Raw genomic sequence first — 18,509 nt, forward strand, 5'->3', positions numbered from 1 at the left:
AGTTCAAAAAAAAGCGCCCCTCCGACAGCCAAACCCATCTGTTCTCTGATTGGATTGTTACATTTGTGATTGACATGACATTGACCAATCAGATGAAAGGAAGAAAAATAGGGTCAAAATTTGTACTTGTAACTTGCAGGGTTTTTTTTGGCTAAATCCACACTCGAATCTTTTTTACGCACACTCAAATCTTTTTTTACGCACACTCAAATCTTTTTTACGCACGCTCAAATCTTTTTTACGCACACACAAATTCTTTTTACACATACTAAACTGATTTACAAGTACAAAATATTTATGACCACATTTTGAGCCCATAGTGAAAAGTTGATAAAATAAATAAAATTTTTTGTATTGTTCGATACATATGCGTACTGAACTGAAAGCACTGTATCGAACGGTTCAATATCGATACGAGTATTGTTGCACCCCTAGTAGTTACTATGGACTTAATGCATACCTATTATTAAAATTTGGGATATAATGGTTGTATTGATGCATAGCAACTTGAAATACTCCAAAAAAAGGCTCTACAGCATTTGGATCAGAGCTTCAGTAAGAAATGCAGATTCTTTGAAACAACTTTATTCATGTTGGCTGCAGTCTAAAAATAATGTTACTGCGCTTTATACAGAAGAATAACAATAACAACAACAAAAGAAAAACCCATAGTGACTTGAGCAAGATTTCGTCCGTTAGAGGTTCTGAATGATTTTTGATTGATTACCCAGCCATAGCATGCAGCATATTTACAGTCTGGTTTAGAAATGCTTTTGGCCTCTATGAATAGTTTCCTTCTTCATAACAGCTCTGAGAAGGCTGATTATTATTATTTTTTTGGTCTTTTACTTTGTTCATCTGGATGATTCTTCAGAGCTCTGTCCACATTAATTGACACGTCCTGACCAGGCCTCACTACTCTGAGTCATTAAACTGGATCATGCATGTGCTGTTGTTACCTGTGGGAGTGTTTTTAATCTAATTTTAGGGCTTACTGTGTAATCCATGATGTCCGTGCTCAAGGTTTAGTGATGAAATTCTAGTATTTTGTTAGTTTTAGCTCTCATTAGCTGTGCCTGTGTTTCACCCATACAATTTTGCCCCAGTGTTTGCAAATAACTTAGGTGTCCAACTCCAGGCCTCGAGGGCCGGTGTCCTGCAGGTTTTAGGTATCACCATCGCCGTAACTTTGTGCTGAACATTGGCGGGGTTAAGATCGCTGTCTAAATAAATAAATAAATAAATAAATCTGGGTATATTCCCAGATGATCAAACATGAAACGATTTTGCTGGTAATAACTGAAAAGAGTAAAGATAATCAATAACCTCTTTATGCAAGATAATTCATAATTTTATTGGGAGGGTTATATTGATTGGGTCTGATTATTGGGGGGTGATAACCCCCCTAACCCACCTGTAAATTTTGCCCCTGGATATCACCCTGGGTCAACACACCTGAATCAAGTGACCAGTTCATTACCAGCCTCTGGAGAACTTCAAGACATGTTGAGGAGGTCATTTAACCATTTAAATCAGCTGTGATGGATCTAAAACCTGCAGGACACCGGCCCTTGAGGCCTGGAGTTCCCCGCCCCTGGTAGGGAGTATGATTCTCTGCATGAGGTCCTAGGTTCAAATCCTGGACCAGCTCTTTGTCTATAAGTGTGTTTGTGGTAAATGATTTGATTTCTGTAAACACCCCAAGCTGTACAATATTCAGTCGTCCTCTCAGCAATTACTTTATTGATATGTTTCATACAAGATCATTTCCAAGAGCTCGTTTTCATGTTCTTGTTTTATCTGGTTTTTGTGCTGATTTCAGTTACATATAGTTAGTCAATGATCTGTAGTTTAATTAGTTTTATTTTATTTTTTAATTTGTACCTCACTCGGTTCATTTTTATTATTATTTTTTAATCAGTGCATTATTTAACCTACTTGAAAAAGGTTTATGGTCTAAGACTGGATTTAATCCACGTCATGTTTAACTTACTCTTGATAAAAAAAACTCTGCCTTAACTAATTTGATGGCTGCAGTTTATCTTTAATGTTCTCTTAAAGTAAAAAGGAAACAGTAACCCACCACTTAAAATGTGTGTAACTTCCTTCAGTGCACGTGCTCTGTGGCTTTCTGTGTCTGGATTCCTGCCCTGGGTAAGAGAGACGGGGTCTGAGTCAGTCCGGGTCACGTCGAAACCCTTTAATTTTATGGTTGGTGGTCGTTTGGAGTGTAGTCAGGATGAGTGGAGCACAATAACAATGTGTTTGGTGAACCAAAACAGTGCCCACAGCTATCACTCTATCATCTAATGACGGCTTTGGTTAATGATAACTGCACGAGAACCAAGCGAAACAGTAATTAGGGGTTGATGAAGGCATGCACAGCCTCACCTGGTCTTCCCTGTAGTTGTATATAAAGTGGCCTGAGAGGACAGAGTGCAGATGTGAGAGGACGGACGAGATGTGAGGTGCAAACTGCTGGAAATTGCAAAGGATCTGTTCAAAAGCAGTCTCCATTCATAGAAAAGGTAGGATGAAATGCATGCTCTGTAGTCAGCACGAGTCTGCAGAGAAAGCCTGTTGAAACCAGATCAGAGATCTGAGAGCTTGTTTATGTTTTTAGATTTGTCACAAGTCTGATAAGTACAGTTATTGGACTAATAAGGGTGCTGATATTGAATGTAATTTTGCTATTTAGTGACACAACCCTCCTTATTTATCCAGGTTTGGGACTGGCAGTCGTTACTTTTGTTATTTAAAGACCTGAATATTGATTTTATGGAAACACACATGGCATGGCAGCATTTAATACCAAGTGTTCTTATCATCATTTTGTTGGGCAACATGAATGAAATCACTGCCTGTTAATCATTGAAATCTCTAAAAAAACTGTCTCTGTACGATCTCTTCGACTTCAGAGTGCAGAGTTTTCTTTCCCCGAAGAGCATCGGTAAGAAATACGGATTCTTAGAAGCAACTTTATTTGTTCTGGCTGCAATATAAAAATAACTTTATTGCTCTGTAAGCCTCTTTATATGATCCTAAAACAGAGCACTTTGTACTTTTTTGTTGTTTTTTTTGTTTTTTTTTACCTTATGTCAGTTTTTCAAATAGATGAAGCCTAAGTTTGAATTCATTTTTAAAATTCTTTTTTATATTTATCCTTTATTATCAGAGTTTAAACGCCTGAACATAGTTAAACGTTTGTCATTCGCTGGTACGTCAGGTGTTAATGACGGAGCTGTGATACTGATGAATGTGTTCTCGTCCACAGACGGCATTTATGGCAGCTTTACCTGCTTCACACTGGCCAAAGTTTTATTTCTCCTTGTAAAATCTCCCTTCAGTAGACCTACCCCAGTTTGTGATCAGTAATATAACACCAACGCCATCCCTTTCATGTGAATGTGTTAATATCTAGCCTGATAAACGCTGTGTTGACTTATTACTTCTCTGTACAGATTTGTGATCTTCCCCAGCTGAAAGTAAGGATAAGAATTGTTACGAGTGACTGCAATTATGCTGTTTGATTTTATTTTTGGAAAGACACAAAGTACTTCTTACTTAATCTTACAGTTTCAGGCGCCTCTTTTATTCACTGCTTTGTTTGGTTTAATCCCCCTGTGCTCTTCTTTTGTTTCGTTTTGTTAAGAAATTCCACTTTTCTTCTTCTTTTTTTCTTACACCTACTTGTTTCTTGAGATCTGCCTCTTCAGACTACCCTTTTAAAACTTTCTGGTGCCAAATGACGACATCTATGCTCCTTGTACGGAGCCTCATGGTGCCGGCTTATTTAAAAAGGCGAAATGCGAGCAGAAAGTTTCTTTCTGTGCTTTTATGATGGATGGTTTTGTTTGTGGATTAGCTCATCAGTATGCATCACCCTAATTACTCACAAATTTATTAAAAGGATGCGTGGGTTTGGAGTGGTCATGGTTTGTTTGGTTAAACTAATCCATGGAAAGCAGTTATTCATGTTGTTTTTGAGGCTGGTGGTAAAGTGTCAGCCAGAAGTCCTGTGAGACCTGTAACCCACCGCTGACTTCATTTCTGCCTTGTCAGCACACGAAGTTGGTGATGACGAGGGAAACTGGTCACCGAGCGGTGTTTACACGTGGGTGCAGTAGCCGTGAGATGTGACCGTAGTGCAGAAAACACTGGTAATAATGGTTAATCACCACAAGTGCTCTGATACCGCGGTGACCTCAGCCTCCGAGTTCACGGCTTTCTCTGGCTGCAGTATTCTCATGCTTGCTCGTGGATGGCTACCTGATCTGTAACGGAAACCTGATTTGTCTTGTGTGTCCTTCCTGTCAGCGCTTCAGTTTGACGGGATTCATTTTCATGCCAGTGTTAGATTAGATTTCCTCTTCATTGGTATTTCATATTATAGAGAAATATAATCCTTGTATTTATACTTATTGGTATAAAGATGTTTTCCTTGAATTTACTGTTAAAGTGGTGTATTTAAATGCCAGTTACACTTATTTTGAAAATGGGAACAAATCTTCAAGAATACATACTAATAAAAAAAAATGTATCACTGAAATGATAAGTGAACATTATATGTTTACTTATTTGGGGGGTTGAGTTTGGATCAGGGAGAGATTATCCTGTCATGATGGGAGACTAAAAAGACAAAGTCAGACAAACAGGTGACGTCTTGAGACATCCAAGGTCCCCTGCGTGCTGTCGGGATTGGTGACTAAGCTTTTTCCCTCCTTCACCCCTGTGCCAGCTCCCATGTAATCATCATGCTTTCCATCCATGGCCTTCACCATCATGTTGAAGAGCTCACGTCTGTGCTGCAGACTGCCAGTCTCGTCTGCCAGCCTTTATCTTATCTGTGCGCACACACACACCACTAAAACGGACATGGTGACATGAGCGTGACCCAACATTCGGGGCACTTGTTTTGATTGGACCTTAGCCATCTGCCAGTGAGGAATGTTTCTGCTCCTTCACTGTTTATCATAGCTCGACTTTTTGGAGCTGCACATCCTCCAGACGCTGAGATGCATGTGTATATTTAGTGTGTGTAACCTGGAGATTATCCCAGGCAGGTTTCTAACACAGCAATTATGGTGCTCGTGTTGATATTGACATTTGATAGTTGACGATTTATGTCATCGACTGACTGCAAACATCCTTGTTGCATGTGTGTGGTGCATGCGTGTGTGTGTGAGCGTGTATTTATATCATTGTGGGGACCAAAAATTGGAAGCTTACTATACTTGTGGGGACCAGCAGCACTTACGGGGACCTAAATCAGGGTCCCTGCAAGTTTGAAGGCATTTCTGAGACTCAAAATGTGGTTTTAGTGTAAAGGCTACAGTTAGGTTATGGTTAGGTATATTAGGGTTAGGCATTCATTTTTGATGGTTAGGGTAAGCATTATGCCAATTAGATGTCCTCACAAGATGTGAATACCCGACATGTTGTGTTTGTGTTAAGGAAGATTACATGGCTGGTTCTTAAGTTTCAACATATTAATTGAATGTTAAAGCCTTTCTTCCTGTGTTTGTTGGGTGGTTCATGTGTAACGTAGCAGCAGAGCTTCTAGTCTTCTGGGTTTGGTTGGTGTCTGCCCATTTTCTTTGGTTTTAGAGGAATTAACACATACATATTGGGAAACTTTTGAGTCAGACTTGTTAGGCTGCAAAAAGAACCAGAAAACTGTGATATACTGTCCTGTAGAAAATGCGTCTTGGCTTTTCCCCTCAGTACTGGTCTCTTTAACATGTTCTCCCCTTCTTCTAGACAAACATTTGTCTCGAACATGCCAGTGAATGCGTTTCACCTTTGTGCTTTCACTCTCTAATATAGGCTGACACACCTTGACTCTCTTATAAAAAATAAATGCACAAGATGAGAGAGATATCAGTTTACTTCTGGCAGCTTTCCTTGGTTTTCACAGGGACCACTAACAGCAGTTAAACCACAAGGTGAAGCTTCAAAACAGCTGGCTGTTACTTCATCTCATTCTTAAGATTAGAGGTACTTAAGACCTTTTTATTTAACCAAGCAAATCCTGTTAATATGAGGATGTTTGGCTAAGGCAGTGGCATTATAAAAAGAAATCAAATATCTGCTAGGCTTCTGTCAACTACCTAACACAAACAGTCTGACTTCACTTATATGGACCAGTCATACTTATGTGACCTCCCAAAAACCAGTTTTGACCCATGAAATATGCTGCACCACTTCTATTTTGCACATCAGCGTGCTCAGTTTTAAGCCTTTCTCACAAATAGACTCTACAGATTGCACAACATAGTGTCCACCACACTCTCCCACTGCCTACTGCAGGAAAACCTCAGCTTTAAAAAGTTAGGAGCAAGTATTTGTTGTATTAATTTTAGCTTGACTAATTCATTTTAGTACCATTGTTTACTCTCAGCTTCCCCGTGTGCCTGAACATTAGCAGCCAGCAGGAAAGAGGCCAAGGTTCAGAGCTCCTGCAACTTTAAGGAGGATTGTGCAACAGAGACTTGCAGGGAAGAAAGTTTGAAAAAGTAGTACCTAAAGATGCTTTTGAAGTTTTATTCTATTTCTCTCCTCCACCAACTCCAGAATATGGCCTCATTAGGCCAAGTGGAGGGGAAAATGTGGGAGAGAGGGTCTAATTCACTGGGGAGAAGAGGAGAGTCTTCTCTTTGCCTCCTCAGATCAGAGACCTTTGGAGAGAGACGTAAAGACGGTGCCTGAACTCAAATTGGTTAGTCAACTTTCCCCAGATAAAATAAAACTTTTACTTTTTCAGGTAAGGCTGCATTTTTCCAAAACATCAGTGATGTTTGGAAGTGAGAAATTTCAAAGTGAATCATGCTGATCACTTGCTTGCACGTCAGCCTGCTTTTTCTTAATTAATCTTTTTCAGCGCTGTTTAACGCTTCAGTCTTAAGTAACTGCATAGGTGTCAACAAGAAACACTTCAGTTGCAGAAAAGAAATATTCAGGGTTCGGCTCAGTTCTTGACTTTGTGGATCGAGTGTCAGACAGGAAGAGGACGAATCGATGGATAAGAGAACACACGGTAGATTTGAGCTGGCAGCTGCCATGTCAGGTGTCTTTTTAGTCCTCATGTCTTTTTGTCTACCTCTCCCCATTTGTTTCCTCCTAACCAGTGACTTGTAACCTTCATTTTATCTGTCTCCCTCTCTTCCACAGCCCGCTGCACTCCTGAGGACCCTGCTGCTCTCTCCAGACTCACATTTCTCCCTCCCCACATCTATCTCAGCTCCCAAGTTACCCGTGAGCATTACTCAGCAGGCTGGGAGCCTCAGGGCAGACCGACTGAAACAGCCTCTTTACTCACCGGCTATCATTACGCACCTCTGTAGGAAAAGGTGAGCGCTTCTTTACAACAAAATGAATGGCTGTGTTTATTCAGCCCAGCTTTGCTTGTAGACCTGCAGGGTGCACAGACATGAATAGAGACTCTGTTACAACAGTGGACCCTGTGTGGACATGATCCTATGTGATTGGACTGTCAGAGTTTAAAAAAGTGGAAATCATAAGGGTTTTATATAGTCGAAACACACAGTGTTGGATAAATCCCACCAACACCGATTGAGTAAAGTGTTAAAAGACCAGTAAATCCTATTTCCGGTCGACAGACGGCACATTGGTTGAGATTGTCAGTGATAATCTGTGTGCTATAATTTCCTGTAATTGTCTGTAATTGGGGACTGTGTTTATTCCACTGTTTCCTGTTCTCAGCTTGTGCTTCGTGCTACAAAAGCTCTTTGTGTCACCTTGTGTGTTTGGTGTTTAATTAGAAGTTCCCAGCTTTGCTTCAAGCAGCAGTTATTTTGTATATTATAGAGTGTTTTGGTTCCAGTGTTTCTCCTGCTTTGGATGAGGCTCTGTTACAAGCTCCCAAAATCTTTCAGTTGTCATAATTCAGAAGAGAATCAATCTTGGGCTCAGGAAGACTTCAGTGTGGACATTAAACTTAGGGTCAGGACTTTTTCATAGTGAGCAATCCAAACCACACAGCAGCATATTATTGTTGTAGATCGAATAATACAATAAAAATTAAAGTAATGTCCACGCTGTAGACTGCGCCACTATTTTCCTCCTCTGACACACGAGCAGAAATCAGCTGATTGTGCCTATAGTATGGATAGCCAGGCAGACTAACCATTCCAAGGAATTGGACTACTGGGTTCTCAATTCCCATCCCTACTGACGAGTCTCCCAGTACCTGTTGCCACAATGCTTCACCTTAATAATGCAATTAGCCCGGTAATGAGCAGTGCCTGGTTCCCTCCAGACATGATGCCTGGATTCAGGCCAAAGAGTGCAATCTTTGTTTCATCAGAGTGAAGAATTGTTTCTCATGGTCCGAGAGTCCTTCAGGTGCCTTTTGACAAACTCCGGGCAGGCTGTGATGTGGCCTCCCCGATGAAGGCCCGTCTATCTCGATCGCTCAGATTGGCCGGGATTAATAAGATAAACATGAGAAACATCAACCCATATATCACTGTTAGCGTGCTTGTTTTCTATCAGAAAATTGTCAGTATGCGTCAAAATTACTACTACTGTGTTCTGTTACGTACTATCACAATGTTAACACACCTTGTCAGGAAGTCGCATACAGAAACTATGCTGTTGAGACAGTATAGTGAATTTCCAGCAAATAGCGACGCGTGCTTGCACACAAACAGTGATGTGTCCAACAGATATTGATAGTCTGGTATTTCAGGTCCTCAACATGCAATCCAAGTAGTTTCCTAAAAAGCGAGGTAATGCCACATTCTCTTCAGTGATTTCAAAGATTTACTCAAACTTTCTTTTTTGTGGCTTCTGTCCTCCCCACAGATCGACGTCCTGCGTCCACTGAAGAAGACATGCTCATCTGCTGCCCTCATGGCCGTGCCGCTACATCCACCAGCCTCTTTCACTTTGACTTGGCGTTCCTGCTGGCTCTAGCTGTGCTGCTCTGCCAGGTGACGGGTCAGGTGGAGAGTCAGACGCAGTCACCTGCCCAGGTGCTACAGGACTTTCTGTCCCGCTATGGGGACAACAGCACCATCACGGTCCCTCAGCTGCGATCTCTGTTAGCAGCCCTCAGCCAGGGCCAGAGTGAAAGCGACAGCACAGCTGAAACACCAACAACCACACCTCCCCAGTTCAACAGCTCCAAGGTACAAAACCTTTTCATTCTCTCCATTTTAAATTCATATTTTATTTCTGTTGTGGAATAAATATAACAAATAGAAGTTAAAGACTAACATTCGTGCACCTTTGCAGGACTCTGAAGTAGAATCATAAATCCAGTTTTGTCTGGAAGAAACAGGCGCTACTGGTTCCAGATAGCTGAGCTGTTTAGCATATTTCCCATACTTAGTGTCGTGGCTCATTGACTCACTCACTTGTTGATCTGCCTTTGAATAGATTCGCTGTGAGTACTGGTGGCCAAGTATGAACCTTTCCAAAAAAAATAAATGATGGCTAGGACGTCACACGTGAGTCAGGCGTTGGTTTGTGACACTGAAACGTTTCGTTTGTCAATAACCGGCCGAGCTACAAAGAATATTCAGGGTGTTCCACAGTTTGACTTTGCAGCATATTGAGGCATCTGCTCCTTCTACCACGTCACAGATATTAAAGCTTTTTATTATTTTCAGCACCAACTTTTCTTTCCCACCTTTGTAAAATACAGTGTAGCAAACAAATACATGTAAAAATATAAATCTAATGAGCTGGTATTTATTACATGACAATAAATAACATTACAATCTGAGCGATCACTTTATTCACCTAATTTTAATTTTTCACTCACTGTGTTTATTCTGTCTTCCTCTGTTTTTCTGACCCATCTTTTTAAGTCAGGATTAAAGCGACATCTGACACATGCATCCCGAGTCAACGCATGCGCAACTAATCCCAAAAGCTCAGTCTTCTGATTGCATCAAACACTCTGTTCTGAACCGGTTTCTCTACTTCAGCCTTTTCATAATTACAATGAGAGCAGATGTCGTTAAAAAGCTCTGGATCTGAGTGAAAACACCTACTTTAGGTGCTGTCGCCCTCGTGAGTGGCAGTTGTGACGTCACTTTGGGACGCACTTTCCTTGTTTCTCCACCCCTTGATGTTTATGACCTCGGTCATGCGTTGCAGCTCAGTTGAAGACACATTAGTTTCATTGATAGCTCAGATTCTCTGATTATAAAGAGGGAGCTCTGACTTCTATTTGTGTTCCAGCATGAACATGAAGGTTTATTCTGAGTGGCAACACCTGTCTCTGAGCAGGTTCAGCCCGCCTCAGCGTGCCCAGTATAAATGTTACAGTGCTGTGATGACGCAGTCGGTGGAGGCAACAACGAGGCCCAACAAAAAGGATTATTTTAAACCGTTACTTTGTTAACATTAGAGTTGAAAATTTAATCATCATTTTTATTTGGTGAGATGCTGTTTTTTTATTTATTTATTTTATTGGTGACACCAATGTTATGCAATAGTGCCTTCCTGTTAATTTCGTCTAGTCTAGACTCCAAATATGAGTCTTGACAGACTCATTTGTGTTGTGTTTTCAGTCCACATGAAGGTGAAAAGCATGCTAACCTGTCACTGCATCCTGGTTATGTCCTGGCTAATTCACCAACAGTGAGATGTTTGCTTGTGTGGGTCATTTATGGGGATGTTTCCTGTTCCAGTGCTTGCCTGCAGACACACTGGCCATTTACAGCATGAGCGAGGAGTCGCGGCTGGATGGCCGGGGTTTTCAGGAGCTGTGCCCCACCATGCTGCAGCAGCTGGATGCTGGCAGCTGCAGGGCACATAAAGGGGAGGAGCAAAGCAGCGACACCTACCCCAGGCCCTCAGACGCTGAAGGTGAGCACCAACTAAATACTAATATTTAACATATTTGTATGTTTTAATTTCCTCTGTGGAAATTGTACATATGTGTTGATCAAAGTTTACCTTTTGCTCCTTAAAGCCTTTTTCATTGTTTTTCATTGTTATTCAGAAGAGACACATTTGGATTCATCCAAGCAGCATCTCAGACAAAAACAGCATAAATCCAGAAAGTGTTTCTTCTCCAAATATTTTCTTTTTAGCTTCCTCTGCAATCGCTGTATTTCTTTCAAGGTTTTCTGTGCCTCATTGTTCATGTCTGTTGTCAGTTCAAGTATTATCACACACCTTGCAAATCTCAGCTCGAAATTTGTGTGTTTTGTTGCCTGGTGATTTTATGGTGTCCCCGAAGGAGGTGAAAGCCAAAATAAGCACGCACAGTTAGCCAAGAGCTCAGATTGCATTTCTCAGTTTTCTGTAAAAACCAGCACATCTTTCAGAGTCCACAGTCCAGCTTCTCTCAGCGTTTTCAGTATGCAGCACAGATCTCATCCAGGTAAAGACAGTCCAGGCTGGAAAGCTCATCTTTCCTTGGCTGCTGAACCGCTGAAGCTCCGTGCAGGCTGCTGACCGAACACACCCAGCAGGATGTTCTAAGCCTGAGAGCCGCTTTGACGTGCACATCCTGTCAGAAATTCTAGGAAATGCTGAATTCAGTGCAGGCTGCTGTTTAAAGAGAAAAAGAAAAACCTTTGAGTCTTCATGAAGTAAAACTAAATTGGCTCTGGAGTGTGTGGCTGGTATAAAAAGCAAGCTAATCACAGACTTGGAGGTTTTGGTTAAGTCATGTGATGTTTAGTGCTCAAGGCCTCAGGATCATCGGTTCAGAAAAGTCCAAAACATTTGTCGAGCTTCAGCTAAAAGAAAAACGACAGCTTTCTTTATGCAGGCAAAGACTTTGGGCTTGAATCTTGTGCTGTAGCCGGTGTCCTTATTTATTTCATCCTTGACAGGTGAAGAAGAAATGGCCCCAGAGCTCTGGCTCCATTTCTCACTCTCCACTGACAAATTTGTTTTCCCTTATCAGGCCCTCATGGCTTCAGCTCACTTCACACTTTCCTCTTTAGGCAGCTTATTTTGGCTTGAGAGATGTTTTCCTAGCTGGAGGTTTACGGGTATCAGAGAGGAAATTTAATAACCTTTTCTTTTCTCATTATGTGAATAATCCAGCTTTACCCAAGGACTCACATTAGCACTGATATGCTGCTAATAGACATAAAATAATGATCCTTTTTTAACCAGATACTTGTTTTAATGATGTTTGATGACATTCTCTTTATTCTGCTGCTTATGTTCTTAACCGCGTGTCCAGCAGCTGTGTTTAAATGGTTTTTGACTCGTCTGCACGGCTCTTGTACACCGTGAACATTTCTCAATAGATTGATGATTTTTCCAGAAGTCTTGAGCCTCTTTTGAAAGAAACACTCTAGACAGCAGTAATGGAGACAGTTTGCAAACATGGAATTTGCAGGTTACTCACCAGCCACTTTGGTGTGTACTCCATCTCAACTCGTTAGAACCAACCATCAGAGTAGGAAAGGTGATTTAGGTGACTGAGAGGAAAAATATCCAAAAAAGAGAAAATATGAAGTGAGTGGCACGTCTATGGGAAGAAATGTTTTGTTGATACCAGAAATCAGAGAGTGGCCACACAGCTTAGAGCTGAAAGTAAGTCAACAGTAACTCAAATAACCACTGGTTGCAACCAAGGTATGCAGAAAAGCATCTATAAACGCACAACATGTTGATCCTTGAAGCGGATGCACTACAGCAGCAGAAGACAACATCAGGTGTTGTTCCTGTCAGCTCAGTCCAGGAAACTGAGGCTGCAGTTCACAGGTATCATCAAAACTAGTTGTTTGGGGCATATTTTCTCACTTTGTTCTCCTTAGTACCAAAGGAGCATTGGTTAAACACAACAGCCAACCCGAGTATTGTCGCTGACCTCGTCCAACCCTTTTAATAAAAGATTCCAAGAGGACAGTTTTCCGGTTCACAACATCAGATCCTCTCAGACTGGTTTCTTGAACATGACCGTTCACTGTGCTCAGATGGCCTCCACAGTCACCTGACCTCCGCACCTTTGGGGATGTGCTGGAACAGCGGATTGACATCACTGTGTGATATTATCATGTCGTTATGATCTCAATCTCAGAGAAATGTTTTCAGCATCCTGTGAATCTGTGGCATGAAGCGTTAAGGGCAACGCTGACGGGAAAATGGGACCCAACCCAGCACTAGAAGATGTACCTAATAAAGTGTCGGGTATGTGAGACCACAAGACGCAAAACTTAGCAGGGATGCGAAGTCAGCAAATCAATTTCCCATTGGAGACAATAAAGTTACCATTGAACATAAGAACCAATATCAAGTCAGTGATGGGAATGTTGGTGTTTCTTGTTTTTCTGTACCAGAGCTACTGTAGGTCCATTAGCTGCTGGAAACACTAAATAATAATGATGAAATAAAAAACAGTGGTGCCAAATAGTGGGGAAACAAACAGAGTTTTGCTATTGAGTCAGAAACCACAGAGTGTTTCACCATAGTTTCATCAGAAAGCGGAAACGATTCAAACTCATCTAAACGGCTCAAAGACATCTGGCTCTATATTCTCTAAAATTCTGTTTGACTTTCTGATGTCATTAAAATGTTTAGGATAAAGTTCCCATGGTTCATAGCTGAGCTGGATGCTGTTATTGGGAAACTACTGTCACAGCTTCTGATCTGCATGCAGCAGATTTTCTTTGAGGAAATACTTTTTGAAATATGACCTGATTATCCTTTCTTTTGTATCCAGTTTAGCAACATGACGGGATGCTGATTTCCATTTTTTACCATTTCTGATCTGATACAATCTCACGTTTTTCTCCCCTTTGTGCATTTTTTTTACATTATTAAATATCTCTTTTCCTCAGCTGTACTCATCTCCCTTCATCACCATTGTTGCTCATCTGTTTACTTGTTTTTTCCTCAGCAAGAAGTTGAGAAGTTGTCTCACAGCATCCAAAAATTTGTTTTGCAGGATATGGAAAATCTAACCAATGGCTACTTCCTTTTATTCTTTTTACAGGTGTTGCTGGATATATTTAACTGTAGTGTACATCACATTTATGTGTGTGAGCACTTCAACTACTTCATGTACTTAAATAGTTTTATTTGACTGCTTTCTAGAGTCCAGGTGGAGTAAAGCTGCAGCGTATCACAATATAATTACTAAAACTAAAGAAGGGAACAAAGTGGATTAAACTGCAGGATTTATGTGGTGCATGCTTCTAGCTGATTTAGCTGTCTGTGCAGCCTGTTTTTCTCCTGATCAGAAAATCTGTCAACACAAGTTTGAGCATTGATTTTAACCCCATGAAAATATAAGAACAGTTTAATTGAGTACTTAAAAATCAATAAGCTGCAGCTGCATACAGTCATATGAAAAATAAAATGCATCTGCTTTTAGCTCTCTTGGTTTTACGTATCAGGTCAATGTCAATCAATAACACGCGACATATTATACTGTCATATTTTTATCTGACAAAACAGTCAAATCCAAAAGCAGCGAGTGGAAGATCTAAATGCACCCAGTGATTCAGTAGCTTGGAGGAGCACCTTTAAACAGCAATACCTTGAAGTAATGGTTTCATCACTCTCTCACAGGACTTTTGGCCACTTTTCTTTACAACGTTGCTTCATCTCATTGATGTTTGCACGCGTTGTTCTTTAAGATCGCTGATGGTGTTTTTTAACGCCCACCTGAACGCTCCAAACCAGCAAACTGCCAAAAAGTCTGGTTGTATCGAGCTGGTTAAACTGGCTGATGAACAAGTAATCGTGTGCCTTTGAATAGCAGCACCTGGCTGCAGGAAGCAGGAAGGGGTTTTAAAAAACTGTTAAAGAAATAACGACAGTGTAATATGTCGTGCGTCGAGCATTTGAGGCTGTATTTAAATGACTGGAAGACCTTCTAAGGATCAGATTTCTTTTTTTTCAATTATATGTATACTTAAACCTTAAAACTGAAAGATGGTGTTATTTCTTTCATATGACTGTTTGATACCAGATTTGAACTGACATCAAATAGGCTGATGCTATCATATGGATTTGTTGGAATAATGAGAATTTACTTTTTCACCTCTGCAGTGATGGAAAATCTACTGCCGTTGGCATGAACGTCAAAGTAGCTGCTGATCTTGCAGACATAAGACACTCACACAACAGTTTTCTCACATCCAACACCCGGAGCCCACATGATGTTTTTGTTGTTGTTTTTAATGCTTGACCTGTATGATTGAATCTGGCTGACGTTATCTTTTATCCACAGCTTGAGCTGCATTTCTAGATGGATGACTGCACGTTATTCACAGCGCTTTGTTTTAACGTTGTACCTTCCTGTTACTCCAACTCCAGTTTGGGGTTTTTCTTTCTTAAGTGTGACAATCATCAATGTCTCCGCCCTGACCGGAGTTTTCATCGTGCCCCTGATGAAGTCGCGCTTTGGGAAATACGCACTCACCTATTTCATCGCGCTTGCCATTGGCACGCTGTTCTCCACTGCCATCCTGCAGCTGCTGCCAGAGGTTTGACATCGGGACATGCATACATGCAGACCTTTGACTTTCATGCACTCATACAAAGATTACGCTCTGCTTCGTTCATGGCATTGCCATCAAAAATCAATCAGTGCTTTCCACCCGACCCTCTCATAATGAGCTGGTGTAATTCAGCAAATGCTTATAGTACTGTAATTAATGCTTTTCATGGCTTCATTAAAAATACCAAAAAACAGCTGATTGTGAGGGGGTTTGGTAGGAAACTTGGAAACGGTCTGACCTGCCTCTGACCTGCCGTCATTTACAAAATTGCGGCACTTTGGCCGAACTCGCCATTGTCTCTCCTGTGTTCATAACTCTTTCCTGTTCCTGACTTTGTTTCCTTTCTGTGGCTTTCTCGGGCCCTGTGGAATTTGCTCTGATCTGATGTGCTCTGGTGTGTGTGTGTGTGTGTGTGTGTGTGTACCTAGCTCTCCTGGTACTGAGATGTAGGCCACCTATGTTGTTTAACTGAGGAGAGAATTTCTGTTCTGATGCTAGAAAGGCTGTACAGACCTGAAACATGGTTTTAGTCACTGTTTGGGGGGGTCATGTGTTTCACTGTGTGTAACAGAGCCCTGGGAAATGGAGCACTGCACCCTTAAAGTGTCCTTCAAACTGAAATGTGACCCCTTGTTAGCATTGCTCCTTCTGCTACGAGTGGGCTATTTAAAGTTCGTTTGCCCCCTTTTGTCTCTGCAGTGTTTAGCCTGAGGCTATGACAGTGGTACAGACACACCTGAGTAGATCATAACAACCGTGTGTGGGCCCCATCTTTGTGAGGACAGAAAATTGGCATGCCGCTGTACTCGTGGGGACAAAAACCCACAAGTTTGAAGGCAGGTTTGAGGCTCAAAATGTGGTTTTAGTGTCAGGGTTACGGTTAGGTTATGGTTCGGGTTTAGGCTGAGGGTTATGGTTAGGAATTTGTTTTTGAAGGTTAGGGTTGGGGTAAGCAGCTAGGGAAAGCATGTCAATTAGATGTCCTCACTAAGATATGAAAACGAGAGTGTGTGTGTGAATGCTTGAGATTGGAGTAAACTATAATGACATCTTCTTTTTATCAGTGGAAATGAGGAACTGGTGATTATCTTCAAATACAAGTAAAAGGTGGTCTCACTTCAGCTGTTTTCAGCGGATTATCGGCTCGCTGTTCCTGAAAATCCTTTCATGTCTCTTTTTTCTCAGGATGATTTCATTTAATTGTTCCTTTCCAGGGAGTTAACTGCTTGGTCTTCCCCCCTTTTTTAAAACTCATGAACTCGGTTAACACACTGGTCATTAATCCGACAAGATTATTTCCAAACTGATTACCTCTTTCTCTCTCTCTCTTCTTCCCCCTTCTTTCTCCTCTGTTAATCAGTTTGGGGCTATGGGATCCTATGCGTGACACTGATCTCTCTGTGCTCGCTGGTCGGGGCGTGCGTCGTGCCCTTCATGAAGAAAACCTTTTACAAGCGACTGCTGCTCTACTTCATAGCCCTGGCCATTGGCACTCTCTACTCCAACGCCCTGTTTCAGCTCATCCCAGAGGTAGTGTTGGTGCTGCTGAGGCTCAGTTCGCTGCAGTGCATTTTTAGCAGGGCTGCTGTATATAAATTTTATTTATAAATATATAAATATAAATAAAAGCATTTGGAAATACAGTTAGGTCCATGTTTGTTTTTTAAATTTAATCTCTGCCCACCCCCACAGTGTATTTCAAGTCAAACATTCAAGAAAAGACTTAAGTGCAGAGGTTCAGGTTTAATTTAAGGGATTTAACAAATAACTGTTTAGACATTTAGGAGTGTCAGATCAACACTCTGCTGTATTCTTAAAAAGTAAGGATGGACTCACCAGCTCAGCAACAGCAAAAGGCCTGAAATACCACAAAAGACAAGAGAAGCAGATGATCACAGAATTATTTCCATGGTTTACAAAAACAACTACATAACTGCGTACAAGAGACTCCTTCATCAACATAAATACAAAAGGCTTCCAGCAAGGTGCAAACCTCTGGTTACACTCACGAGCAGGAGGGCCAGATTACACTTTGCCAGAAAATATCTGAAGGAATCCGAAGAGCTCTGGAATTAAATTCTTTGGACCGATGAAGCCGGAATGGGAAGAGAAAAGTTTGGAGAAGTGTAGCAAATTATATGTCAAGCATGGTGGAGCCATACATGCCCAACAAGCACGGGCATGTATGGCTGCCAGTGGAACTGGGTCACTAGAGTTTTTTCTCAGTTCTGTACCGTGTGCTGGGCTGTACTCTCTGCTCATATTACTAAAAGGTTTCTCCAAAAGTCTCCAAAAAATAATCTATATATTAGATATTCTTCAGTGGACGAGTCAGTCACCTGATCTCAACCCAGTAAGGCAGTTTTCAGTTTCTAGTCCTTACATTTAAAATGTTGTAGTTTTAAGCGGCTACATATAAAAATAACTGTAATTCCTAAACAGTTAATGCTTGAATTAAAGCTGAAACTCTGCATTTAAATCACATTTTGATGAATTTAAAACCACTGTGGTGATGTGCAAGGACAAAATGATAAACTGTCATTGTTCAAATCCTTGTGCACATGTATTTATGTGCATGTACCACTGAACAACAGAATAATCTGCTTTAAAGTTTATAGTCACCATAGACAGCACAAGCATTAAGGAAAATCAAGGTTTTTTGATTGGAAATGACATTAATAGTCTAAATTGTCTTGCAGACATCAATCAGCTGTGAGTCAGTCCTCACTTAAATTCAACTAAATTAATACGATTTTTGCAAGAAACACAAAGGACAGTGATTCAGGGCCTCTGATCCTGATTCAGGCCCTCTGATCCTGATTCAGGCCCTCTGATCCTGATTCAGGCCCTCTGATCCTGATTCAGGCCCTCTGATCCTGATTCGGGGCCCTCTGATCCTGATTCGGGGCCCTCTGATCCTGATTCGGGGCCCTCTGATCCTGATTCGGGGCCCTCTGATCCTGGATCAGGGCCTCTGATCCTGATTCAGGCCCTCTGATCCTGGATCGGGGCCCTCTGATCCTGGATCGGGGCCCTCTGATCCTGATTCGGGGCCCTCTG

General features: G+C 41.3%; 1 protein-coding gene across 1 annotated transcript in view; it reads left to right on the forward strand.

The window, feature by feature from the left end:
• slc39a14 (solute carrier family 39 member 14) overlaps positions 1–18,509 on the forward strand; it is a 27,883-nt gene that overhangs the window by 4,191 nt on the left and 5,183 nt on the right. Inside the window, exons 2-5 of the mRNA XM_005730532.1 lie at positions 7,171–7,349; positions 8,827–9,152; positions 10,665–10,842; positions 16,810–16,979. Of these exons, the coding sequence (XP_005730589.1) occupies positions 8,856–9,152; positions 10,665–10,842; positions 16,810–16,979 (645 nt within the window). The 5' untranslated portion in view covers positions 7,171–7,349; positions 8,827–8,855. The remainder of the gene's footprint in view (positions 1–7,170; positions 7,350–8,826; positions 9,153–10,664; positions 10,843–16,809; positions 16,980–18,509) is intronic.

The sequence above is a fragment of the Pundamilia nyererei genome, unplaced genomic scaffold, assembly GCF_000239375.1.
Source record: "Pundamilia nyererei isolate P.nyererei 1_Seehausen unplaced genomic scaffold, PunNye1.0 scaffold00038, whole genome shotgun sequence".
Lineage (NCBI taxonomy): Eukaryota > Metazoa > Chordata > Actinopteri > Cichliformes > Cichlidae > Pundamilia > Pundamilia nyererei.